Below are 27,266 nucleotides of genomic sequence, written 5' to 3'. Positions count from 1 at the left end.
AGGGGGTGGGGGTGGGCAAGAGGGAAGAAGATAATGAACAAAAGAAAAGCCAAACATGAAGACATTTACAGAATAAATTGAACATTTGTTGTGGTGAAAACAGGAACAAAGCATTTGAATTACGTCAATCAAGGCCATAAGTTGAAAGAGAAGTTGATTTTTAGAGTAACAAAAAAGAGCGTTTATTGTTTCCAACATAGCACTGGTCATTTGCAATGTATGGTGGACAGAAAGTGGTGGGGAAGTAAGGGAAGCTTGTGATTTGCTTCCCAATATAAGTTTGCAAGCTGGCTTGATGCCCCAGATAGAGGTAGTCAGTGGCTCCTAAGACACCAGGTTCTAAGACAAGAGGCATGCTTAATGTGTAAAAGGATTTTTATTTTTGCCTAAAATGAGGGAGCTTGATTCCAAATTGAATTCCTCTTTGAGGAGGTAGGGCAAAGATACTCACTCACCACGCCTATTGACTAAGTCCCTTCTTAATGTCCATTATGAATAGTTTGTCCTTCACAACAGCTCCATTCTCTTCCCCTTTCACTCATTTCTCCTTCTGCTTTAGTAAAAAAAAAAAAAAAAAAAAATCATCGCATTTATTTCCTTTTCCTCTCTGTGATTTTCCTAATCAGCTATATTGTGTCCAGCTCTCAGTCTACTTCCTTGGTAAAATTTAATTTCTTCATTCACCACAAAACTTAATCCTTCCCTTCACACGTGGAACCCCTAGGGGCTCCCTCCTTCCAACACTGTAGCGTTTTGTAGCGTCCTCTTCAAAGAAATGTGTGAACTCTTTTCAGGTGATTTCGTTCTCATTGGTAATCACAATAGATCTTCTCTTTCTTTGGACTTGAAATGATGGAAACCAAGTGCTCCACAAGTCACATGGTATGAGGAAATATCACCAAAATTTCCATGGAAAAATTTCCCATTATCTCCCATTCTCATTTCATGGGTAGAGTAGATAATGCTATGCTGGAAAAAAATAAGCCTTGAATTTGAATTTAGGAGACCAGGGTTCTTATCCTACTTGAGTGACTTAAATTACAGTCTCAAATTCTGTATCTGTAGAGTTGATTAAAGTTCTTGTGCCACAAGATTATTTACAAAGCAAATGATAGCCTGGGTAAAGTATATAATCCAGAATATAATCATCCATTTAATAAATTATAATATGCTAAATCAATTTTGTTACATTGCCCATGACTTATTTTTCTTAATCTATGATCTTATGTAAAGAAAAAGAACATTACCAAAGAAAAGCTGTCTGTGTTTCTCAAGAGTCACAGTCATATCAGAAATTTGAATCAACCTACCCAGGGAAACTGGCTGATGCCAACTACAGTCAGAATCAACTAATGTGCATATAAAATATCATTTCCCTTGCCAGGTTCAAGTTACATGGTAAGCTAAATTAGTATTAGAGTATTTGCTTGATGATTACAGAATTAGATTAAATGGAGACCACCTAATCTGGTCTCTCTCAGATTTAGCATATCTCCTCTGGAAAATGCTGAACTCAAAATCTAAAATATCATTTGACTCAAACTTTTGCTAAATTCAATAATACTGTCTATTTTTTCTGATGATTATTCTAGATTTGTTAATATCATTAATTAAGCTACAGATAATCCACTGTTCTCTGAGCCTGGGAGACATTATTGTCTCATTCCATTATGTGCTGATTTAATTATCCCAACTCTCAGGGACCCAGGAATGCCTCAATGGAAAAGTTTAAATATAACATATATTGGTGTTGGCCAAAGAGACTAACTGATTAACCTAGATTTCTCATTCACATTTTGTTCCTCTGGGTATATTATATCACAAATATATTATAGTAATTTATTCAAATAAGTATGGGGAATGGGTAAGTTAATTCCCCCTGCTTAACATGTATTAGATTATTTTCTATTGAGGTTAAGTGGAACAGTTAAATCTTGCAAGCTCATTAGATTTTATTTGATTCTGAAAGTAATTTTATGATATTATTCTACTGTAGAAGAACAGAGCCGGTGGCCTAAGAAGTACAGGAGATAGTCTTGCTAAACCAACAAGATATTTTAACAGACATAATAGAACATTATCCATGAATCCTAAATAAAGGAGCTTTAATAGTTCCCTGATATACAATTAATGAAATATGTGTGAAAATGCTGTCTTCAAATTTTATTGGGATTTAAGTATTTCTTTTCTTATACAGTTACTACCTGTAAGAGTAAATTGCTAAAAGCTTCAGGATATAGTTAATTTTATTAACTAATATATCAAGAGAAATTTATTATGAACGATATATTCTGAAAAGAAAACCAGAATGATTAGTATATCGCTCACACAGAGAAATTTGGTGAAATTCCAAGTGTTGCTGATTTAATTGCCTTTTTCTGTTGTTTCTGTTTACTTCAGATTTAATATACAAAATTGAGCTTGCAGGGGGGCTGGGAGCAATCTTCCTCCTACTTATACTGCTGGTGGTGGTCTACAAATGCTACAACATAGAATTGATGCTTTTCTACCGACAGCGTTTTGGAGGTGATGAAACTACTGATGGTAAGGCATCTCCTGTTTCCTAACCTCAATTAATAGGCATAATTTATGGATGATCCTGTAAGAGACTATTTCTATTCTTGGAAACAGAAATTAGAATATTTAGGGGCAAAGGATTATGACATGTGCATCTTGCTCTCACAAAATTAAGGAAAAACATTTTTATGAAAAAAAAACTAGATAAAAATGGGATGCATTATTTTAATAGAATTTTATTCATGTAATCGTCCTGTGTTTGACATCACTTCTCAATAAAAAACTGAGCAAGATATTTCTTGACCTAAAGACAAACAACTGCTATGAAAGCCTTTCCCTTAGTAAAACACAAGAAAAAAAATTATGTGCTATTTTTGTCCAGAAAATTGAAACTTAGATACAGGTCATTTTTACCAACAAAATGCATGAACCTACATATTTTGAATACTTTTAGTACCATTCTCAAAAATGATTCCAAAGATACAAATTTAGAATGTGTCTGTTACGGTTTGAATATGTGGCAACTTCATGGTCTCATATGTGTGAATACTTAGTACTCAGCTTGTAGCAATGTTTTAGAAGGTTTTAAGAGCAAAGGAGGTGAGGTCTAACTGGAGGAATCCCATTGCTAGTAGAAGAACTTAACTAGGCATCAATTTCTATCTGGGATCTTTGCTTCCTGATACCGCAGGAAGTGCGCCTGCTCCACTGCCATGAATGGCACCACATCTTCATCATCATGAAACTAAGGCAAAATAAATCTCCTTATGCTACTTTTATTGGGTAGTATGTCACAGCAATGGAAAAAGTATCGAAACAGTGTCATAAAATTTTACTGTGTTTGCTTTATATAACTTTTAGAAATCATAAGTTTAAGTATCAAAAAATAAGTGTGTTTTTGCTGTTTTACACTTTGAACATTCAGAAATGTTTTAGTTTTTTTTCAAGAGAACAAATTGGTATTTTTCTGATTTCACATTTTACTTTTTTATTATTTAAAACAATTTTTAAATTTAAATTTGTTTTGATTATATTCTATCCCTCCCCCAAGTCAAACTGCTATTTTTTTTCTATCAGCATCCATAAGAAGTCATATCATATTACTAAATATAATGCACTCACTCCCCAACTACTATAAACCTTGGAAATATTAATCAATTTCAAACAGTTACCTTTAAAGTCAGTTTTAAAGGTGTTTAGTTTACTGAAATATTTAAGAGTAAACTTTTATTTACATTTCTAAGAAAGTATTTACCTTGAAGATTTAATTAATTTTCTTTATTTTTATAATGATAGATGTGATGTCAAAACTTTTGAGAAATCTGATTTTGACATTATTGTTGCTATTACACAAATACTGATATAAATATATCTTAGTTGACTACTGTTTTCACAGCAAGTTAGGCCAATACTTCTTTATAAATTCATTTTCGCGTTGTGTATTCACTTAGGAATTATAGCTAAGTATTTAAAGTAGTACTCGCTGATATTAAGGAATATCTTCACTTGGAGAAATAAGGACTTTTTCTGATCATGGTTATATACATGATAACATAATTAATTATATTCTGTTCCTATGTACAAGAGCTAATATTGGAAATTAGACTTCTAATTTATACATACGAAGTAACTGAAGTATATAGTGGGATGGTTTGTGTGTTCTATATGAAAGAACATAAAAAGAGGCTCTTGTGGTTAATGTGCTTTAAATAACAATTATGAGCAATTTACTAATTTCAGTAAAAGGCAATACAATTTATTAGGTTTTGCTATACGAATTATTTTCTTTTTTTTTACGAGCAACACAAGCAATCATTTATTTACCAAGAAAACTAAAATTTTTACACTATGTCAATAAGACATTTTCGTATCATAAAGTACAAGTATATTATAGAAATCTATTATTAAAGAAAAACAATCAACATTCCTGAGCATGATTCAATACCAACAAGTTGGGATTTGAATCAGGAAGAATGTCACAAGTTCATATTCTGTCATCATCTGTACTCAGTAACCAGTAGTAACTGACTGGTTGTTGAATATACACATGAGACTAAGTTTATAGCAATATCATTGCATTGACAAGGATCTATTTGCATCTTTAGTTTTCAGATGGTCCATTTGATCAAAAGTGTCTGGTAATAATCAGAATATTATTAGACAATTGTATGCTCTTGTAGAAAATCTGTGGGGTGTGGAATGGGTGAAGGTCACTTCAAAGGTCTCCATTTCAAAGAAAAATGTAAATATTTTATATTCTGCATGGAAATTCGGTGATTGAGGACATAATCTCTGTACTAGCCTAAATAAATCCTAAAAATTTAACGAGTGTGTGCTGAGGATGAATAAATGAATTCTATTTGTTTAATTTTATTTATTTTATTTTGAGTATTTGCTGTTGTATATACAGTGCATGCATATGAATGTGTGTGACTTCAGGTGTGCCATGCAGAGGTCCGGAGAGTACATCTTCGGTCTCTCTCTGGCTTCTTTAAGATGCTGTCTCTCACTGAATTAGAAACTCCCCATTTCAGCTAGCTTGGCTACCATCTGAGTTCCTGGTGTCCTTCTGTCTTTGCCACCCCAACCAATACTAAATACATATGCTCCCAAAGACATGCTTGATTTTTTTACATGGGTGTTACAGATTCCAATTCATGTTCTCATGCTTGTAAATCTAGCATTCTCAATCACTGAATCTAAGTGCTGAGTAAATGAATTTTAACATCCTTCTACAAACACACATTATATGACTCCAATGCAAGCTAAAAATGCTACCAAATTCTTTATCATTTTACTTATTCTAACAGCTCATCAATACACCTTAGTTTTTTGGTATAATTTTTCTTTGTATTTTCTCATTGGCTATGTCTACATATGCACACACTCTACTTAGACATATATAGTGGCTATTTTAGTTAGGCTTTCTATTGCTATGATAAAGCACCATGACAAAAAGCAACTTGAGGAACAAAGAGTTTGTTTTATCTCTTAAGTATCAGATTTCTCTCACAGAGGGAAGTCAGGACAGGAACTCAAGACAGGAGCCTGGAGACAGGAACTGATGCAAAGACCATGGAGGAATGCTGCTTACTTGCTTGTTCTTCATGGCTTGCTTAGCCTGTTTTTTTTTTTTATATGGCCAGCTCCCAGTAATGGTACTGAACATAGTGGCCCAGGCCCTCCCACATCAGCCATTAATCAAGAGAATACCCACAGGCCAATCTAGTGGAGATATAGTTGCATTTGAAGTTCTCGCTTCTCAAATGACTCTAGATTTTGTAAGCTGAGAAATGCCTAAGCAGGACAGTGACATTATACATACATTGATTTTTTAATTTTGTATATGCATTTGTATATATGTATGTAGGGGAAAACATGTGTTTGTGTGAGTGCATGATAGACCACATGCGAAGATCATAGAATACTGTCTTCTGTTGATCCTCAGGTCCCTTCTACCTTTTCTGGGAGACATGGTCTCTCACTGGCCTGAAACTTCAGTCTAGATTCTCAGCGATGCCTCCCCTCCCATGCGACCATCGTATACACAAGTACATACACATATGTACATAGACGTATGGATTTTGTGAAAGTTTTTATGGAAATATTTTGTTTAATAAAATAGAATTCATCCAACAAGCTTTGATGTTCTTTCCATTTTTAATTCACCTCATTTCCACCCACTACAGATTGCTTTATTTATTTGAACTACCAGTTTTTCAATAAATATTTAAGACTTTCCTTTCAGATCAACACTATACACATACATACAAATAAGTCCTAAATTAGTTACTGGGTATACAGTAGTCAAAACGTTTATAGAGTTCTGTTCCCTTTAGAAGTTAAGGGCTTAGGACTGTGTTCAGTATAGCTGCAGGAGAACTGGGCTGCAGAAATGGGAATGACTCCCCGATGATGAACAAAATTAAAATTAGATTTTAAAATATGGAAGGACAGGTGTGACAACAAGAAAATTCTTCCACAAATAGTTCGGTTGTCTTCGTAACTTCTCTCTTCATTAGGAGCAGCATAGTTCTGGTGGCCGCTGTGCCAGCCGCCTTGTCTGCATTGTTCCCTAGTTTCTGGTTCCTCAAATAAGTTTAGTCTGTGGAATTTAGCACAGAGCACTCATTAGTGTTGTCTAGAAAAGCGGTGTCACTGAACTGCCTCTTGGTTTTCAAACAATTGTCCAGCCTGGCTGTTAACTTTATTTGCATCATGTTGATGCCTTTACTCTATTCATCTTGTGCTTCTATGTGAGCAACAGCTGTGCTATTCATGAAAATTTCTTGGCTCTCTACATAAGACTGAAGTGCCTTTTAAAGCTGTGGCATCTGAGTCATTGCTGGCTCACTAGCTGGTATCCTGAAGTCTCTGAGACATCTGACATGGTGTCTTTGAGAGCTCTTTCCTGCTCCAGCCAGTTACAATAAGTCCTTCACCTTTTAGTCACCTTGTAGGGATATAACTGAAACCAAAGCACCTTTTTTTTCCAGAAAGAATTATGCTTCCAGAATGCTAGGTAAAACTGATTATACAGGTACATATTCAAATATTAACATGGCAAAGACATAGATATTCTATTTCACGACTGAACTAGTATATAACAATACAGAAATGGTTTACTAGAAGAATGTGTATATATTGAGCTATAACGTTAGGACATAGTAAAGGAAGTTAAGAAAGTACCAGGTACAAGTGAATTTTAGCATAGTCAAAGAGTAAGTCACCAAAGTCTGAATAAGCAATAGGCTAAGATTCTTGAACTTCTCACATGCTAGACAGTAGAGTCACCTAGCAACTGAACATTGTTAAGTACACAGTAGATGCTCAACAAATCGTGGTTCAATTTAGTTAGGGTTGTGAGATGGGAAACAAAGGTCTAGCCTGACATGGAGTTTGAAGCAGCAATACTATCTACCAAGAACAATAAAATAGATTCTGCTCATAGGAATAGAGCTTTTTGTCCTTTGGACTGTTTTATTCTTCCAGCTGTGCATCATCGGCAGCTTTGAGTCCCAGGTGAGTAATTATAGCTGGAGAAAGTCAGGGGCCTGCAGGTGCATCCTGTGCTTGATTGGAGCAAGGGCAGAGGTGCTAGTATTTCCAGGAGGTTCTTACATTAGCATTGCTGAAGAACATTTCCAATTCCAAGTAGAGTTTTATGTATAACAGTGGAATGTGTCCAATTCGTAAGCCAAAAGATCTTCTCAACTATCCAGGACATTATTTTGTGTTCATCTGCTCCTAGGCAATCAAGAAACCTAAGCAAGGTTTAGAAGCCTATAGTTATGGGGCATGCTAACATATTTTAAGCTTTTCTCTGGAACTCAGGTACCAGATTAACATCAATACCAGAGTTCTTTTCTTGAATAGGTAGTAAGGGGTAGAATCGTACAAGAATTTGAACATAAATTCCCTATTAGAAGTCTCAGGGAGTCTCACCTAGTCCAACAATTAGGACATATGTTTCTTGCTTTACACCTGTAGTTTCCACCCCATCCTGTCACTAGGACTAAAATATTAATAGAGTAGGTAAATAAATGCCTCGTTTATTTTATAAAATTCCATATGACAAAATTTTAATCTATATTCTAATCAGATTTGTTTAGAAATAAATGCTTATCAGTCTTTCAAAATGAATGTCTTCAGGAAACTGGTATTAATAGGCATTGTTAGTTACTCATGGACTTACGTTCACTAAATCAACTTTAAAAATAATTTTCTTTAAATAAGGGAATTTGAGCATACAACAGGTTTTCTGATATGCTGCAGCTACAACATATGGAGGACTATCACAATAGATAGCTGTGTTCATTAACATTTTGTGCAAAAAACCCACATGCATCCATAAACATTTGTACTTTAGACAGATTGGCTCTGAGCCAATACAGCAAAGAAGGGTAAAAATATGCTTGCAAAGTACAGTTAACTCCATGACTAAACGTGTGAAGAGAAAACCTAATTTGGCAATATTGGAAGGAGGTATATTTGAAACAAAGGCCTCCTTTGGAAGTTGTGTCAAATTACTTGGCTGAACAAGAATAACAGGCAATGTATTTGTATAAAACCCAGCTGCTGTTTCTGCTATTTGGTAATGAACTGCTTTTTGTATATGATGCTGATGACACTAACCAACTGGAAGTATGGCATATGCTGAGTACAGTCTCCAGGAGTGAAGCAGGATTACTTCAATCTTTCACAGTTTAGGGCCCAGCCCCTTTTGGATCGCGTGCACATATTTGTGCAAACAAGGTATAGTCTGTGACTAAGTGGCAGAGCCAAACCAACTGGCACATGAAGGGTTCAAATCCATGACTTCAGCTTATTTCGTCCTACATTCAAACACACCGAGATCATCATTTCCAGGATGCACAAATGTGGAGTCTCACCAAAAGGCGGGAATAAGAAATCTTTGCTCTATTCTGTCATGACTGTAAGGTGCCCACTTCATGACAGTTTTAGGTCATTTCATACGAAATATTCATGTGAAAATAGACTATATTACCTATAACATGAGAATTATTTTCCAGTTGTTAAAGATTGTCACTGATTACAATGCTTATTCTGGCTTGTTAGCTGTTAAAGACATCTAATGTTCAAAGGGAACCTTTTAATATTTACTTCTGTTGTTGTTACTGTTATTCTTTAAGACAATAAGGAATATGATGCCTATCTCTCATACACAAAAGTGGATCAAGATACTCTGGACTGTGACAATACGGAGGAAGAGCAGTTTGCTCTGGAAATACTGCCAGATGTCCTAGAAAAGCACTACGGATACAAACTCTTTATCCCAGAAAGGGATCTGATTCCCAGTGGAAGTAAGTAACTGCATTTGATATGGAAGCGGCAAGCCTCAGAGCCAACTTTTTAGAAAACCGTTTCTCTCACTAGATGGTTTTTCAAATTCAGATTTCTCCTTGTGACTTTAGAGCATCTGAGGTTTTTGGAAGGTATTCTCATTTATAATTTAAGTATGTTTTTAAAACTTATACTGTAAGTGTGGTTTTGATTACAACGCTTAAGTTTCAGGGGTAATAATGACACTTCATTTAAAAACAAGCCGTAAAATTCAGTACAAGCTACTTCGGTGGACTGCAGGTCCCAAGCTGGACTGCTGTCTTTGCCTCGACTTATAAATACAATAAATGTCACTAATAACTTTGAATATTTTCCTTTCATCCTTGTTATTCACTATGCCTTGTCACTCATTCACAGATTTATGGAAAAATCCACTGTAAAAGGTGTATGACGCCATTGGGAGCAGTATTTTCTGTATGTATTTTGTACTTAAATAAAGTTTAAGATGTGCCAGACACTGTAGGTTTCAATGCTACTTTTCAGTAATGCTACCTAGTGAAAGCTGCATTTGATCATTCAGAGTAAATCCAGTTGCAACTCAAAATGCATGCTTTGTTCTTGCTAAAAAGTATGTGCTTTGTTCAGAACTTGTATGTGGTAAAATATAAGGAGAGCATAGGCCTAAGAGACTGTCCCTGCCCTCAAAAGGTTTTTGAAAATACTGAGGAAAAAACAAGGGACTACAATACATTTGCATATTGTCTTTTAAGTCTTAAATATGCTAATGTTTACAATGAGACAATTACAAAAATTTTTTTTGTCAGACTTGATGGCATTTAAGGTAATTTGACATTCATTATACTTTATCACATTTCAGACTTACAGTTCTGTGTGTGTGTGTGTGCATGCCTGCTTGAGAGAGCAAGTAAGTGAGCGAGAGAGAGAGAGAGAGAGAGAGAGAGAGAGAGAGAGAGAGAGAGAGAGAGAGAGAATTAAGTATTTGTCTTCCAGATGAGGAAACAAAGGCTCAGAGAAGCCCAAGATCACAGGGCTGTCAAAAATAGAACTGGACATAGAACATAGATATCACCCTGCTAGATCATGCTGTTCTTCAATAATATGGTCATTAAACTAACGGGAAACAAATGGGAACCAACTGTGTTTTTATCATTTTTCTTTCTTCTTGAGGACCATGCGTATGTATGTATGAGTGTATTTACTATTGCATGCCTTTAATGTGCACTGAAAGGTCCAAAGACAACAATATTTACAGGTTCATTTCTTTTCCTCAATTAAAATATCTCTAAACTTCTTCCCATGGTCTCTCGACGCTTTTCTTTTTGTAATTTTACCTGCTCTCATAACTTGAAATATAATGCCATGGCAAGAGATTGCCCAAGGATTATTCCAATGTCTGAGTCATTTTTATGCCTCGGTGTCTTTCTCCCAAACCATGTTCCTTGTGTCTTTTCCATTCTCACCTCTATTATCCTAGCTTAGACACCAATTGTATTATTCCAACAATATTGATTATATCTCTACCTTCCGTATACTGTCACTCTTCCGTGTAATCCATTACCATGTGTACAACCCCCCAACACTGTTCCACAAACTTCGATTGTTTTCACTCTTTCCTCCACGATAAAATCTGTAAACCTTCCTTAAACACTTTTTTAATTGGCTGCTTGCCCAGATTCTTCTCCTCTCACCCATTCTTTTTGCTACCTACTCAAAGCCTCTGCTCTAGCCAAGTTATGCCTATGATATGCATTATGTGTCTCTATGTCCCTGAACTGTTTTTGTTCATGTTAGCCTTCTAACATGCATTTGAAGACCCTATTGGTTATTTTCCATATCCCTTATTGATTTTGTGGAAAATCAGTAGTAATCTCTTCAGGCCTCAAGTTCATGGTATATATGTACTTTTTGACTATAAATGTATAGACCTAAGATATTTTGTTTGGTTCTATAACTTTAGGTAGTGTGCCATTTATTTATCTCTTACCAATATGATTATAAGTTCCATGAGTATTATACTGAATTTCATTTATGTTCATAATGATATTGTCATCTAACACAGTTTAAAGTGATTTGGTGCCTCATAATATCTGTTGATTTTTTTCAACAGTGTTAGTTTAAGAGAAGAACAAGGAATGGAAATAAGTAAGGATATTACTTTTTGGTGGCCTTTTTCTGTTTTAAAATGCTTTTGTTAAATCTCTGAAACGTTCATATAATATATTTTGATCATATTTTCCCCTTACCCAATTCCTCCCAGATTGGTCCTCAAGATAAAACAGACTTTTTATATCCTCTTTAATTATCTTGACTATTAACTTACTAACCAGCATGCATAAAATATGTGTCACTGTTGTGCGCAATTTGTTACAAACTGAATATATAGGCCAGTGTTCCATCTACGTCTTGGATGCTGTTGGCACTTCATGTCTTTGACACCTCAGAACTATGATGGGTGAGCCAGCCATGATTGCAGCTCTCAGAACTTACATTCTAGCAAGCTATTACACATTAAATCAAATGCAGGAGAGATTTGATAGTCCAAAGAAGATCATTTTCATATTCTTAAGATTTTTACAATCATCAGAATGAGCGGGGACTTGATCCAGAGGTACTGGATGCTACTCAAGAATATTTTTCAATTGTCAGCCATTTGAGAAAACTATGCAACTTTTAGATGCAACCACTGGAGGGTGTTTGCTTTTAATCCTTCCTTCCTGAACTAGGGAATTCATGTTCTCTGAATTCCGATTTGTGAGTGTAACCTGCAGAAGTTCTTAAAAAGACTCTTTGACAATTTTTCTTTTCCATCAACATTTCAGTGCTAGCTGAGCAGTCACCATGTCACGATTAACGAGTTTTTCCTTGGCATTTTTAGCACGCATTCAGGAAGTCGATGAAGTATATGAATAATATACTTGATTTACACATGAATGACAGAGTAGAACGTTTTGGACCTGGTGTATGAGTGTTATTAAAGAAGCTTCTGTGGTCTGAATTTGCAGCCATTGGTACACATTTAACAGGTTATGCTATATAAATATAGACACATTCCTGTGGGGGGACCTAGTTACAATATTATAAGCTGTTTTTGTCCCTCACATCTCACTTAATACATATTGACCCAAGACTATGCCTTCCTCCAAAAGTATCAACAAGACCTTTGAGGATTATGAAAGCCAGTTTCATAAGATCCTTCTTGATGTAGAATGATAACTCTCTATGAATCAAATTAGTTTTAATATTGCTCCCTTTCATGTATCTTCAGTCATTTCTCTGCCTCTCTCACAGTACTCCACTCAAGCCTGTCAACTCAAAATATTTCCAATGCCCAGAATTTGAAAGGTACAGGAATCTCAGTCTCAGTCTCTCTCTTTCTCTCTCCCTCCCTTTCTCTCCATTAACAATTCTCAGAAAGCTCAGATATAGAGATGTAGATCTTCCAAATGAAATATACTTGTCTCTACTTTTACCACTCGCCTACCAGGAAACTTGCGTGGCTGCTGTGAACCATAGAGATGAGAATATTTGACACAAAATATTTTCCCTAAATTTCTGAGACCAAGTCTTTAGATTTGGGGCATTATTTTCCTGGCAGTAACGACGTTTCCATTCATGAGCCAGTGGCCAAAATCTTCTTTATGTTTTCTCAGGTTAGGTGCCTAAATGTGGCAAGAATTTGTACTTTCCAGTAAAACTTTGGTCTATTTCTTCCCAGACTAGAAACATCTGTCCCTGAGAACAGTGAAAGCAACTTCGTTGCCAGCAAGCATCTGTATGTCAGAAGTGACAAGCAACTAAAAGAAAGCCAGATAGAAAACACCCTACTCAAACTGCCTAGAGACACAAACTTGAGAAGTAGAGATTTTCTCACCCTTGCAGCTGCTGAGTTTTGTGGTGTAAAGTACCCTACACAGAGGACATTGTGTTCATGGGGCCTAGTGGATCCTTGAGGAATGAACAGATGTGCTCTGAAGCTGACATGTGACCAACAGAACCCAGCTGTGCAACTGAGATCTTGAAATTGAGGACATTTTTTGGATGAGTACCATTTAGCCTCTTGGACCCATCTTATCTCAGAGTTTCTGCACAGATTAAGAAACATTAAAATATAAAGAGCTATGGAATCAGGCTGAAGCGTATTGGTTTGAGGGAGAAAAGAGCATTCTAAGACAAAGAAAATAAAACTGAAGAATTCAGACTATAGCCTTTATTTACTTTTAAAAGAAACAAAGTAAGGTCCTTAAAAATGTGTGTATGATATATACTAACAATAATGACTCAAGATTATCCTAACATAAGCTTTGGAAAAATATAATTGCATAAGTGGTAAGTTAAAGAAGAAAACAATTCTTCACAAATATTGCCTTGGTTTCCCCTTTTATTCATATAAATATTTGGAAGATCTGTATGTAAATTATTTATGCATGTCTATGTCAGAGAAAGACACTAGTTGAGCTAAAATATTATTACACATATGGCTGACCAACCATGCCCCTCGAAATTAAATCTTCAAATTTGATCTCAAATAGCATTTTTTACTTATTTCATACCCAAGTTTCTATGACCCTCTCTCACTCACGAATCCTATCACTTCTTTGTGAATTTAAGGGGAAATTTTGATCTTTTTTATCGTATTTTACGTATTTGCTGAACTTTCCCCAATAATCTAATCTTTAGTCGTTTAGTGCTCAGGGCTAGTCATGGGTTTTTTCTGACAACGCGATGACTAATGACTGGAGAATACATCGGCTGTCAGATGATCCCTAGTCACTTCTGAAGTGAGGCATGCAAAAAAGATTTTTGTGCACGGACCTGTAAGTATTCACTGCCAATAGTCCTTATAATCGCTGAACAGATTGGCCACCATTCAAGTAGGTTGCCTTTGGGAAGGAATAAAATCCTTTTCCAGGCAATATAATGTCTGTAACCTAAAAACTGTGAGGCAGAGGTGACATGTACAACCAACAAAATTTAAAACATTGCTTGAAATTTACTCACATGGTATAAAATTAGATGTGTTGACAATTTTCTTCATGCTAAAAACAAAAAAAGAGCAGAAATTATACTCTAATCACCCTCCCCCAAATTTACTAAGGTTAAATGGACTAGTTTTCTCATCATCATTTGAGGTAGATATTAGAATCCATTGTGCAAAATTTTAATCAGGAAATATGGAGTTTAAAGTACAGGCATTTTTAAACAATCTACTGAGCAGGATAATGTCTTAATGTTAAAGGAAATACAGAAAAATCTCCATGAGCAATAATAGCTTCATTCCATAGTCAGTGAGTTGACACTAGTGTGTACTAGTTACATATGCACCTTTCGAGGACTGGTGAAGGAGGAGGAGGGAAGATAGAGCATGGACATTCTGATGCCCTGTTGTGCTCTACTTTCTTTTTCTCTGGGTCGTCTTCAAATGTAAAGAGGTGAAAGAAAACAGAATGCAAACACCATTTCCAAAAGCGAGCTGCAATAGGAAGTATGAAGAACTCATGCCCGGAAATAAGGCCTCCAAAATCAGAGACATAACAGAATAAATTTCCCACATAAACTCTCAGCAAATCTAAGTTAACTGGATTTACACACTAATCTTACTTCAGTATGATTCTTCCATTACTAAATCCAGAATGAACTGCTGCAGAAATTTAACCCTACTAACTAGTTATCAACTATCAAGCTAATGACTTGAGATTGGGGGGGGGGGGGGGGGAGTCTTTGTAGGGAATGTAATATCACACATGGAAAGTATACCCCTACACATGCACCTGGCTAAAGGAAAACGGTGGAATCTGTCTCTGCAGCAAATAATAGACAGAATCCCACAACCGTCAAAGTGCAATCAAACACCAGCATTTTCACATCAGCCAAAATGGAATTCTTCTTGTATTATTTCTCACAATCATATAAAATCCAAATAACATTATCAATCAAATGGTAATTAAAAAGTACCTCATTAGAAGCCTCTTGGATTGCCAAGGATTTGAGAAATTTTCCATCGTAAGTACATAGTAGTGAAAATACGTTTTATTTATTATATGGGAAACATAGATTCTTAACTTAATTATTGATGTATTAACCTATATTTTTTAAAGATCCTGTCATTGATGTTTATCAGTTAACTAATGTTCACAAAAAACTGAAGGAGTATTATATGCTGTGATGCATTCCATCTCCTTCTAATGTTGTGCTTTTGTATAATAGCTGTACATAATTGTATCAAGTATACCAAAGTACTATCATTTGAATATGGCAGAGTACCAAATCATGCCATGCCTAGACCCTAGATATTTGATCTTTTAATTTAAAAATATGCCATATACTCTTATAAAAAAAACTAAAATAATTGCAGGTACCAATACAAAAACAATTTGCAAATAACCAATTGATTAACTTGCAAAATCAAATTATCGGTAGAGGCAGACTACCAAAGAATCTGTTAATATGGAGTTTGATTTTTTTTCTCCTGTCCTCTCTACCTCTACAAGCCAACACAAAGCCTTAGAATGCGAAGGGTATGAAGTCTTTAAAGCCATACATATCCCTCTAAATGCACTTAAATGGGAATGCTGTTCTTTGTTTCTGTTTTATTAGTGTTTCCTCCTTCATTTTGCCCTTTGCTTTATTAAAACAAGCACAATTCATTTTCAGATCAGTTCTTTTAATCTAATCATACTTTTCTAAATGAACCCACTGGAATTTCTTTATCAGACTTCTGAATGATATTTTTAAATCAAATTCATAATAATTTTAAGAAGGTTTTAGGTAGTCACTTTCATGGATTTGCACCAACAATGATGCTGGTGGCTTGCACATTGCCCAAGGAGGGTCTAGTGGACAATGCATTGCAAGAAGTCAATCTCTGGATAAGACAAAAGGAGAGATACTTCCTGGCATCGCCATGTAGAATATGATTTTTCCTATCCTAATTTAAGTACCTCAATCAAAATTCCGTTGAAGTTTTTTTTCTTTGCCTAGTTCTGGAGGTCACGAATAGGTTAAATGTGCTTGTCTGGCTTTGTTCCATGTCTCTCTTTCTGCCTGTGCTTTCACAGACTCCTCTAGAGAAAAAAAAGAAACAGTATCACCCCCTTTGGTCTTCACTGCCTTCAGAAGTTACTTAAAATCAAAGCTTGCAAAAAGACATGATTCTGGGACCTTACATTTAAGGGACATTACATATTTTTATGTGGGATGAAAAAAGCATCTTTTAAGGGATTTTTTTTTTCTACTCTGTTGCTAAACTTGTCTGAACAAGTCAGGGCAAGCTGTAGTGAGTATTCAGATGTGCTGAGGATTTGGGGATTTTTTTTGAAAAATGTTTCTTTATTATCACTTTGTGGTAACAAGCCTTTTAATACGTTTTCTGAAGGCTTCTAAAATGTCTCCCACAAAACCACAGCCTACTAGGGCAAACCTGACTGCCTGTCAGACTGTCAGACACTGTGCTTTGGACCAGCAATGTCTTAACTTGATACCTGCTTCTGCTTAGTTTATTTGGAACTGTTTGAAGCCTAACCGCCCTGCCTGGTCTATAATTCGGGGGTGGCAAATCTCTGGAAAGGTCCGGATAGTAAATTCTTTATGATTTGTGGATCACGTCGGCTCTCCCTTGCATCATGTTCATTTTATATCTTATTCGACATCCTCTAAAGAAAATCTTTTCAAAATGTAAAAATGTCACTCCTTGTTCATGGGCCACCCAAAAACAGGTCATGGATCTTAGAAGGCCAGGTTTAAAGTCACAGTCATTAAACACAGATATACAGCCCCAAGGTGAGGGGAGGATTGCCTTGAGCATTTGCTTCATACACAACCAGCAAAAGACTCCCTGGCTAAAGACTAGCAAATACAATCTTTAGACCATGCGTCATTTGTTTCTTCTTCCTTACGTACATTTTTTCATGACAGTCTGATTTTTGTTTTTATTTTCAAGGAAAAAGAGAAAGGCTAAAAGGAAAGAGGGAGGATGCGGGGAGGAGAAAGAATTGAATGAGAAAATAATGAAAAAAGAAAGAGAAAGAAAAAACTTGGAAATGAAAGAAAAGAATGGAAAAAGCAAAAAGGAAGAAAAGAGAAAGAAAGACAGCAAGTGGTAGAGAGGGGGAGAAGAGAGAGAAAAGAGAGGAAAACAGAGAGCCAGAAAGTGAGAGTGCACAGTCTCTCCCTCCTCTACAGGCAGCTCTTAGCTGCACCTCCCCAGCTGCTTTCAAATACTGAGGCTGCTGCCCAGCCACTGATCACCATCCCAAGAAGTGAAATGTGGGCTTCACATCTGAAAACTTCCACTTGCTTTTGTACCAAGTAAAATGGAACACAGAATTCAAGGCCCAAGCAAATGACTTGTGTTTTCTTTGGGACACTTAGGCTATTTCTACCCAGGGAAAATTTTGATGGACTGTCTAACTCCAGTACATATGATTAATGTATATATAGGGCAAACCAGGATAATTCCGGTTTTTTTTTTCTTCCACAGCAGGTTTTCAGCCCGAATTATCTGGATGTTTGCCTCAGCTCTCCACTAGGCTTTGCCAGGATAAGCACAGCCAGTGTAGTATGCAGGAGACGGGGACCACTCCCTCTCTCCAAGGTTCTCTTCAACACCCACACCCTGTGCAGCTGAGCAGACTGGGAACTGTCATAATAAATTTGTTCTGGGGACAAAAGTTTCTAAGATGCCCCTAAATCCATAAATACTGAATTCTGTTTACATGTAAAATGGTAAAATACATAATAGATGTGTGAACTGGGACATCTATACTAAAGGAAAAATATTTTACGCTCTTCTATTCCCCATCCCAAAAAGTTACTAGGAAAGCTGAAGTCCATGATAGCTCAATTAAGTTAATTGCTGCTTGGCTTACAATTTCTCTTTATGTCAAGGTATATAGATACATATTTTTTTTTTGATTTTTGAGACAGGGTTTCTCCGTAGCTTTTTGGTTCCTGTCCTGGAACTAGCTCTTCTAGACCAGGCTGGCCTTGAGCTCACAGAGATCTGCCTGCTTGTAGTAGTAGCTGCGGGGCTGCATCAACAGCACCCCGGCCACCTGCTAGCTTATGCCCCGAAATAACTACACGGACACTGTATTCTTTTAAACACTGCTTGGCCCATTAACTCTAGCCCTTACAGGCTAATTCTCATATCCCGATCAACCCATCTCTAATAATCTGTGTAGCATCAGTCTTACCGGGAAGATTCTAGCCTACGTCCATCCTGGGTCGGAGCTTCATCACATGTGTCTCCCTGGGAGAGGGCAGCATGGCCTCTCTGAGCTCACTTCCTCTTCCTCCCAGCATTCTGTTCTGTTTACTCCTCCCACCTATGTTTTAACCTATGAGCGCCAGCCAAGCAGTTTCTTTATTTTTTAACCAATGACCTTCCTCCATCACCTGCTTCTGCCTCCTGAGTGCTGGGATTAAAGGCGTGCGCCACCACCGCCCGGCTAGATACATAGATTTTACTTTTGAAAAAAAATTCCCAAAAACTTAGGACCCCTTTCTCAGAAATGACAGGGAGTCCCAGATGGTATCTTTATGGCTTCTGGTGTCCCTTTTCCCCCTGAAAACTGCTGTTTCCTCTTGAGATGACAGACATATTGCAGAGTTCAGTCCCTACCTTCGTAGATTGCCTTACCCAATCCTAACTCCTCTCTCTAAGCAACTTTTTATTCCTGCTCTAAATATTCACATTTTGGTTAATTATTTGAGAAATTCACACAGTGAGAATCGATCATGTTCACCATCCTCACTCAACTCACCAGAAACCTTTGTTTTTTAAAGATACCTTTAGAATATAGCCTAATATAAAATAGTGTTTGTCATGAACATACATTTACCATGACTATTGAAAAGTTCATGCCCTAATTTTTAAAATTTCAAAATGTAGTCTACAATTTGAAGAGACAAGAATGATGCTGAAAATAAGTCTTGAGAAATTATTAGTAACAGAAATTCTGTGAAATTACAATGAACTCATTACCCACCTGATAAAAAGTAAAATATAACCGCATGTATTCTTACACCAATACCATGATTCTGGGTGTGGGATTTGTTCTGTTTTCTTTTTGCTATAGAGAAAAGGTGAGAAGCATCATGGCAAAGATGCATGATAGTTTATTTTACTGTATCTTACAGATCCAACTTCTAATGATGAAGCTTCCCACATAACTTCTTTCTTTTTGGGAACAGAAAGGAAGGAAGAAAAGGAAGAGTCAGAGCTGTTGATACATTGGGATAGGATCTTTCCACTCTCTTGAAACTTTTCACCTTTCCTTCATTTTGTTTCACCAGTTCTCTCAGTGAGAAACCTCCCCACTGCTATGTGTGTAGTGTTTCTGTAGATTGCAATACCAACTCTCCCCACTGGATACCAAATCTATAAAGAAAAGCATTTAAAATTATTTCAAGGCTGCATTCGAACTCAGTGACTAACCTCTTACTCGAAAATACTGTCAAATGTAACTACTGCATGAGAATATTCTGAAGCATATTTGTAAAAACACTTTTAGCAAGAAATTGTTTAAATGGAAAACTCCATGTATCTCTTTTAAATGTTTGTTTTGTTGTTGCTCCTGTTGTTTATGAGTGGAGGTGTGTAGAAATGTTCATTAGTGCTTTGGAAAGTTGTCTTGCTGCCAGTGGTTAAAAAAAAAAATATGATACTGGAAAAAGAAGATCATCAGTAAAATGTGCATCTGTAAACCAAGTTTCTCTTTTCAAATGGCTTGTACCAAGCTGTTTGATATCCCCCTTCCCAACAACATGTGCTGAATGTGATTACTCAGAAGCAGTCCATAAAGTAGGACAGATTTGTTGTGGCAAATGTCGCCATGCTTCCATAAGCACTGCTTTTGCTAGAGGGCACTGTACATTAGAAAGGGCCTTTTGCTCTGCTTAGTAAAGACTGCTTTCTGGTGCAGTACCGTGTCCAAGTCTCTATTTGTTAAACACACATATATGGGCTCCCCTTTATGGCAGATGAGACTGTTGGAAGTGAGATCTCAAAAGGATTAATGCATGGGATAGACAAACCTAGAGGCAATATGAGTATTTTTCTACCAGGAAGAAAGCCATAACATATTCAACAAGTTTTCAAAATTACAACACAAAAGTTTGTTTATAATTCTCTGGCCTCCTTTCCTCTTTACCAGTCATTCTATTCCATTACCATCTTCATCTCTAACTCCATCCTTTAGTCTTCGTCCTTGAACCAAAAAGCAAAGGATCGTTCCTATTTAATTCATGAATACACATCACTTCCCTATCTGTTAGTTTGAAGGACAATATCGAGGACCTAATGTTGCGAATGGCCAGAGCATCTTCTGATAAATAAGGCGATTGTGATGCTGGAAGAGATTCTCTGCTGTCTCTCTCGCACAATCTCTCATGTTGATAGCACACACATACATAATTTCTGTAATATTTTAGCAGTTGAAATAGGATTCATGTGGACCAGTAGTATTTGTTAGTTAAAAGTTGTAAATATAAAACACAGAAAAGAAGGAGGAAAGTATACCAAACTCAGAAGTAAAATAACCATTTATTAAAGGACTTCTGTTTATTTTTCATCAACTGGTTGATTACTTGTTTACTAAACTAACTAGTTTGTAAGTTTGTTTTCAGTTAAGTGATTAAATAAACAAAACGTATTGAAAGACAGCTAAACTCTGAAGAAGTCAAAGTTTGTATGGGTCATCAGTACACTGTAAGTAATAATAAGGCAAAGAAAATAATAATTTAATCAGTTCATAATTTCTAAATTGTTGCAGACATGGGTTTTCTGAACGTGCAGTACCAAAGAGAAAATGCAATGGACGTTAGTGAAAGACTAGATCTAGAATGCAAACCTAATGCTTTAAAGATTGGCAATGCCTTTGTTTTACTCTTTCTCTCTTTCTGTGATTTATAGCATACATTGAAGATCTCACAAGATGCATTGAGCAAAGCAGAAGGCTTATTATCGTGCTAACTCCAGACTATATACTCCGACGGGGATGGAGTATTTTCGAACTGGAAAGCAGACTCCACAACATGCTAGTCAGTGGAGAAATCAAAGTGATTTTGATTGAGTGTACAGAATTAAAAGGAAAGGTGAATTGCCAGGAAGTGGAATCGCTAAAGCACAGCATCAAACTTCTATCACTGATCAAGTGGAAGGGGCCCAAAAGCAGCAAATTAAATTCTAAGTTTTGGAAGCACTTAGTGTATGAAATGCCCATCAAGAAAAAAGAAATGCTATCCCATTGCCATGTGCTAGACTCTGCAGAACAGGGGCTTTTTGGAGAACTTCAGCCTATCCCTTCAATTGCCATGACGAGTACCTCAGCCACAATGGTGCCATCGCAAGCTGATCTCCCTGATTTCCACCATTCGGATTCAATGCAAATGAGGCACTGTTGCAGAGGATACAAACACGAGATGCCAACCAACACCCTGCCAGTACCTTCCTTAGGCAACCACCATACTTACTGTAATTTGCCACTGACACTACTCAATAGACAGATACCCCTTAATAATCCCCTGAAAGAGACTGAGGAATTCTCAAGGAACAATTCCCTACTGCCATTATCATCCAAAGAGCTTAGCTTCACCAGTGATATTTGGTAGTGAGAAAAAAATATCAGTGTCTCTGAACATGATAATATGGAATTTGTGCTACGCTATACTGAGCATAAATGGCACCTAAGAGCATCAAGATGCTGAAAATGTGAAAAAAAGGCACAAAAATCATGTTTATACTTAACTATTTTTGTTTACATTTATAGAATAGTCGGGGAATAGAAGGTCTTGATTTTGTAGTACAGCACCTTGTCCCAATGTACAGTTTTATTTTTTCCTGAAAAGAAAAAAAACTGAATTGTGTCCTTTTCAAGTAGGTTTTATGGCACCACATGAACTGCCCATGTTTAGTAGTTCAGCATTTAAACATATTTTTCAAAAAAAAAAAAAAAGGAAATCCTAGAGACTCAATGAATTTGAAAATTGTAAATGAATGTTTAAGAGAAAAGAGAACTTCTATAGAACAGCTAAAAACAGTTGGGAATAACAAAGGAAAAAATATTGATGCAGCCAATTGGAAGGTTGTTTATCCAGGAAGATCAGTTGAGAAAAGTATGATTGAAACTCTTCAACAGAATGGACAACTCCTGTAGACTAAACCAACAGCCTGAAATAACCGCTTTCAGTTCTATTAGACAAGCCCATCAACTGTAGCCAAACTGGTAGGTAGGTAATCTACGTGCATTCCTGAAGCAAATGAATGGTCAGCTCTAAACTCTCTAAAGATGATTTTTAGTGAGCCTTTCTGGATCATTAAAAAAAAAAAAAAACAACATTTTTACAACATTGAAAATGTACCTTAAAGTACACCTTTTCTTGTTTCCTAAAAACATTTGCATTTACCTGTTTTTCCCTCCAACACTCTTGTGATCTTCTCTAAGATTTCTGTGAAGATGTGGGCATTGCCCTACTTGTTTTTCAGCCTCATTGCAAGTTGAACTTAAACATATATTGACCGCAAATGTCTGCAGTTGGAAAGAAGTAACGACACTGTTCAGAAATGAAGTGCTAAGTTATTCACGTTTACTACTAAGAGAGCAGCCACTGCAGACGTTTTCTTCTCAACCTAGTTGTGAAATGGACTATCCTGTACATACAATGAATCTTTTCGGCTACGTACAAAGCTCCCACAGAAGTATCTGTATTCCAGGTGCTTCAGAGAATCTATTTGATAGAGTAAACTTGCCTGCCCTCATGCAGTAACTGTGACTGTACCATGGCAGAACATCTTTGTCAATAGCCTGTTTCCTAATGGCTGGAAGAAATGTACCCCTACTCTAGCATTTCTTGAGGATTATGTCTTTCCAGCACTTACAATTAATTTGTGTGATCTCCAACTTGATACCTGTGGTGGTCAACTTCTTAAGTGCATATCACAGTTGATTCAGAAACTTTGTAAATGGTTCTTAACAGAAAATTCTTGGACAATTATAAACAAGGACAATATACAAAATGTGTAAAAATTAAGACTTTGTCTACCCCTTGTGATTGTGAGACCCCCAAAGTAGAAACAAATATGAGAAAACATGCTTTGACCTGTCTCTAATCTCTTTCCATGATTGGTTCCCCATAATTCGTCTGTTCCGTGAAAATACCTGATTCCCTGTTGCTTTCCTATATCTAACTGGTCAGAAAATACATTGTGCACCAGACTATGTGAAAGTTTCACAGTGATACACATGCACTTCACAGCAAGACAATTAGCTCCTCCTTTGAAGAGGCCTGTTCAATGTATGTAGGCGTTTCATAGATGTATTTTTTCCACCAAGAATGGAAACTTCTCTAAAAACCATAGGTGTTTTGAAATGAAAATGTATCAATTCTCAAGTGTTTTTCCTGTGTTACAAAGTTGTATTTACTCTGGGTGTTCCTTAATGCTACATGTAATGACTAAATTAATAATGTGCATGAAATGAGTGCTGTGTGTTCTAAGTGGACAATTGTACTTTTTAACTGTTTTATTTTTCACAGAAATCTAGATTAATTCAAATAGAATGTTCAGTCGTATTTTTAAACTAATAGTTCTGTATTGAGCATGCCAGTTCTGAAAATATAACATGGGCCTCTCTGCTTCCTTTATTTACAATGATTAAACGTGGGTAGCAATTTGAGTTGGCTGGCCACAATGTGTCCTTTCACTGCTTGGAGGTGCGCAGAAACAGAGCATTCACACTTGTGCTGCAGACCTTGACAAGAAACCTTTTCTACCATTTTCAGGAACTAATGTGTATACTATCTATAAAAATTTATTTCTAGATGGCAATTCAAAATTTAATTTTCATCTGAGATTTTTTTAAAAGGAAAGATATAGCCCATGGGGTATAATAAGTATTTAGTAGAGAACACAAAATATACTTCCAGTTGTTTTTATGATGAGGCTTTTTCCCCCCTTTTCAACTTTTCACTGAATTTTGGAAATCTAGGAACCATGGTTACAAGCAGTTCTTACACACTCGTAACAAATTTATTTTTATGTTATTGTATGTGAAAATACATTTCCAAAATGAATTTTAAAGGTGAAATGTTCTGAAAACCAGAATGAAAAATACAAAAATGCAAAAAGCATGATAATATATACAAATGAAAGCATTCCATTGAGAGTAAACAATGCTCACAGATATGGGCAACATGTTCATCCATTTTACATAGCAAAATATGACTTCTGGGCAGGTTTCATAACTATTGTCTCCGATCAAACCAGAGAAATAACAATGTAACTGTGTATTTTCTGAAAAGTTATATCATCACTGCCTCTAAACCTTAATTGAATTAGAGCCAAATCTGTCCTACTACCAAGAATTCATTCAGAACTATGACACAGAGTTGCCATCAAACTTCCAGTAAGGTTTGAATCCAGTGTGCCATCACGTAAAAAAAAGATGTTTTGGTTGTGGATGGAAGATAAATATTGTGCGGCTGAAAATTGTTAGAGGGCTATAGTGAGAAGTGAAAACAGTTCAGTTGTGAAGACACATCTATAGGATTTCAGTGTGAATTGAGATGGAGATGAATAGTAACCAAATGATTGCAATGTAATCAGTTGGAACACTGCAAGCAAAAACAAGAAGACTCTGACAAGTAGAGGAAGGAAAATCTGTGACAACTGTATTTTTTTAAAATAGGGCTTACAAGAGTATAGAATCACTGGTCTAAATCCTTTGCTGTCTTTTGGCATTTTATTTTTAAATAAACTAATAAAGAGGAAATGGCTTCACTTTGGGGGTTAGGGAGGTATTTATTCTAAAAGTATGACAACCTGAGTTCAAATCCCTAGCACCTATGCAAAAACCTGAATATGGATGCCAGGCACACCTATCATTGGAGGGTGGAGAGATGAAGATTCTGTGACCTAACTGGTCTTGAAGCTGAGCTGAAAGGTAAGTTTTGGTTCAATAAGCAACCCTGTCTCAAGGCAGGAAATTGGAGAAGTTGGAAAAGACACCAAACATCCTGTTCTGGCATGTACACTTGCAAGTTCATATTCATATATATATATATATATATATATATATATATATATATATATATATGAGAGAGAGAGAATATAAACTATTCACTTTTACAATGTGTTTTCCAAAATAATAATAATAAATGACCAAAGAAAATACCCTGAAAATTACACGTATAAATCTTCAGAGTTCTTGTCTTCATTTCCCAAGGTGAGGTAATGAACTGATGCTAAAGCTAAGATGGAAAGTTGTCCTATAGTGATCAGCTAAATAGGAACACTGAATCATTGTTACTCTTTTTTGGGGAGTGAAGTTAATGTTGAAAATTGTCTGGCTCCAGTTCCTCTATTACTCATGCATTTTTATTGTGAGATGCCTGATACACGGTCAGAGTTTTAAATATTAAGGCTCTCTGATAAACATATGAAGCACTTTGATAAGCTTAATCATTCACTTTAAACTCTTTCATATCAAAGTTGCCTTTAAAAGAAACTGAAATCAGCTAAGAGAAATTTAAGAAGAATATTTATCACTCCACTTAATTACCATGTAAACAGAATTTGTAAAATTATGTACAACCACCTACGTTTGTTTTTCTACATGCTCACTGCTATTTTCTCAACTATATTTTTTCCAGAAGGTGTTAAAGTCAATCATTAAATTTGTTGACTGCCTGTTGTATACTGGCCAGTGCACAAAATATAATAGGAAATTTTAAGTCACAATACTTGTTCTCAAATAGTTTATACATCACATTCATGAAGAAAGCAGTGTTTGTAATACGGTTTCAGTGTAGAAAAATAATATTTTTCATGTGCAGCAATAAGTGAGATGGGGATTCTGTATAGACTTGGACAAGAGATAAGTTTAGGATAGTGAAAACCGTGGTGAAAATGGAAATTTCTCTGATACAGAACATAACACATGTGAATACGGAAGGAAGCATAACAAAATTCTCTTCAGGTGATAGCAAGAGCAGAGATCTGAGTAAGACTGGGAGGAATGTTAAAGCATTCATCTAAGAGCAAGCAGACTTAGAGAGAATTAGGAAGGGAAAGGGAATGGAGGCTGGGAAGCCAGTTATGAGACTATTCTCACAGTCCAGTTGAAATGAGAGCGGGAGATAAGAGGTGACCTTAAACCTCAGCAAGGAGCAGACAGAGACGAAGAAGAAGTAGACAGGATATAGTGATGCAGAAAGTAAAAATGAAAAAAAGTAAACAGTTCAATAATCAAAAACACTAGTTGGATCAAAGGAATTTTGTGAGCATTTAACCCATACTTTAAACTGAACACTGCCAGGGCAAGAAGATAGAAAGCAAAGAGCTAGGGGCAACTGGTACTGAAATGCCCTGGGAAGCATTTGAAAGAGATAAATTCTCTGAAATGGCAAAGTGCTTCTTTAAATCGGGTTTAGAAACAACTATATTTGCTCCACTTGTAATTCCAAATTCCCAAGGAAGAAAAAGATGGGATTTTTTTGTTCTCAAGTACCACTGTCTGGTTCTATTTAAATTCCACATCTCATTTTGAAATAAAGAATTATGACCTTGAAATGAAAGAATTGAAACGATTAAGTCAAGATAAGCAAGATGGCTCAGTGTGTAGAACCGCGTGCTGCCAAGCCGGACTACCTGAGTTAGATCCCCAGGACCCACATGGTAGAAGTAGAAGCCCAACTCTCACACAACTCCCATTCCTCCACATCTGCACTTACACACATGTGGAGAGAGCTGAAGGGAGGGAGAGAGAATTTAAGTGTCAAATACAAAAAGAAAAGACAAAAGAAGTGAGGTTTTAAAGATGAGTAGACTCTTCTCATTCCTGGCTGGAGTCCTAATACCCGTATAGAGCCCATCACAAGGTGTCGATCACATCACATTTGTTGGTTAACTGGGAAAAGAAAGTTAGGAG

At 36.2% G+C, this 27,266-nt stretch overlaps 1 protein-coding gene across 1 annotated transcript in view; it reads left to right on the top strand.

Moving 5' to 3' along the window:
- Il1rapl2 (interleukin 1 receptor accessory protein like 2) overlaps positions 1 to 22,134 on the top strand; it is a 597,452-nt gene extending 575,318 nt beyond the window's left edge. Inside the window, exons 7-9 of the mRNA XM_041636671.1 lie at positions 2,401 to 2,544; positions 9,171 to 9,341; positions 21,254 to 22,134. Coding sequence (XP_041492605.1) covers positions 2,401 to 2,544; positions 9,171 to 9,341; positions 21,254 to 21,951 — 1,013 coding nt within the window. The 3' untranslated portion in view covers positions 21,952 to 22,134. The remainder of the gene's footprint in view (positions 1 to 2,400; positions 2,545 to 9,170; positions 9,342 to 21,253) is intronic.
- Positions 22,135 to 27,266: the final 5,132 nt, after the last annotated feature.

The sequence above is a fragment of the Microtus oregoni genome, unplaced genomic scaffold (assembly GCF_018167655.1).
Source record: "Microtus oregoni isolate MIOR12 unplaced genomic scaffold, Mior012 000050F_001, whole genome shotgun sequence".
Classification (NCBI taxonomy): domain Eukaryota; kingdom Metazoa; phylum Chordata; class Mammalia; order Rodentia; family Cricetidae; genus Microtus; species Microtus oregoni.
This window is presented reverse-complemented; position numbering and strand designations above follow the sequence as displayed.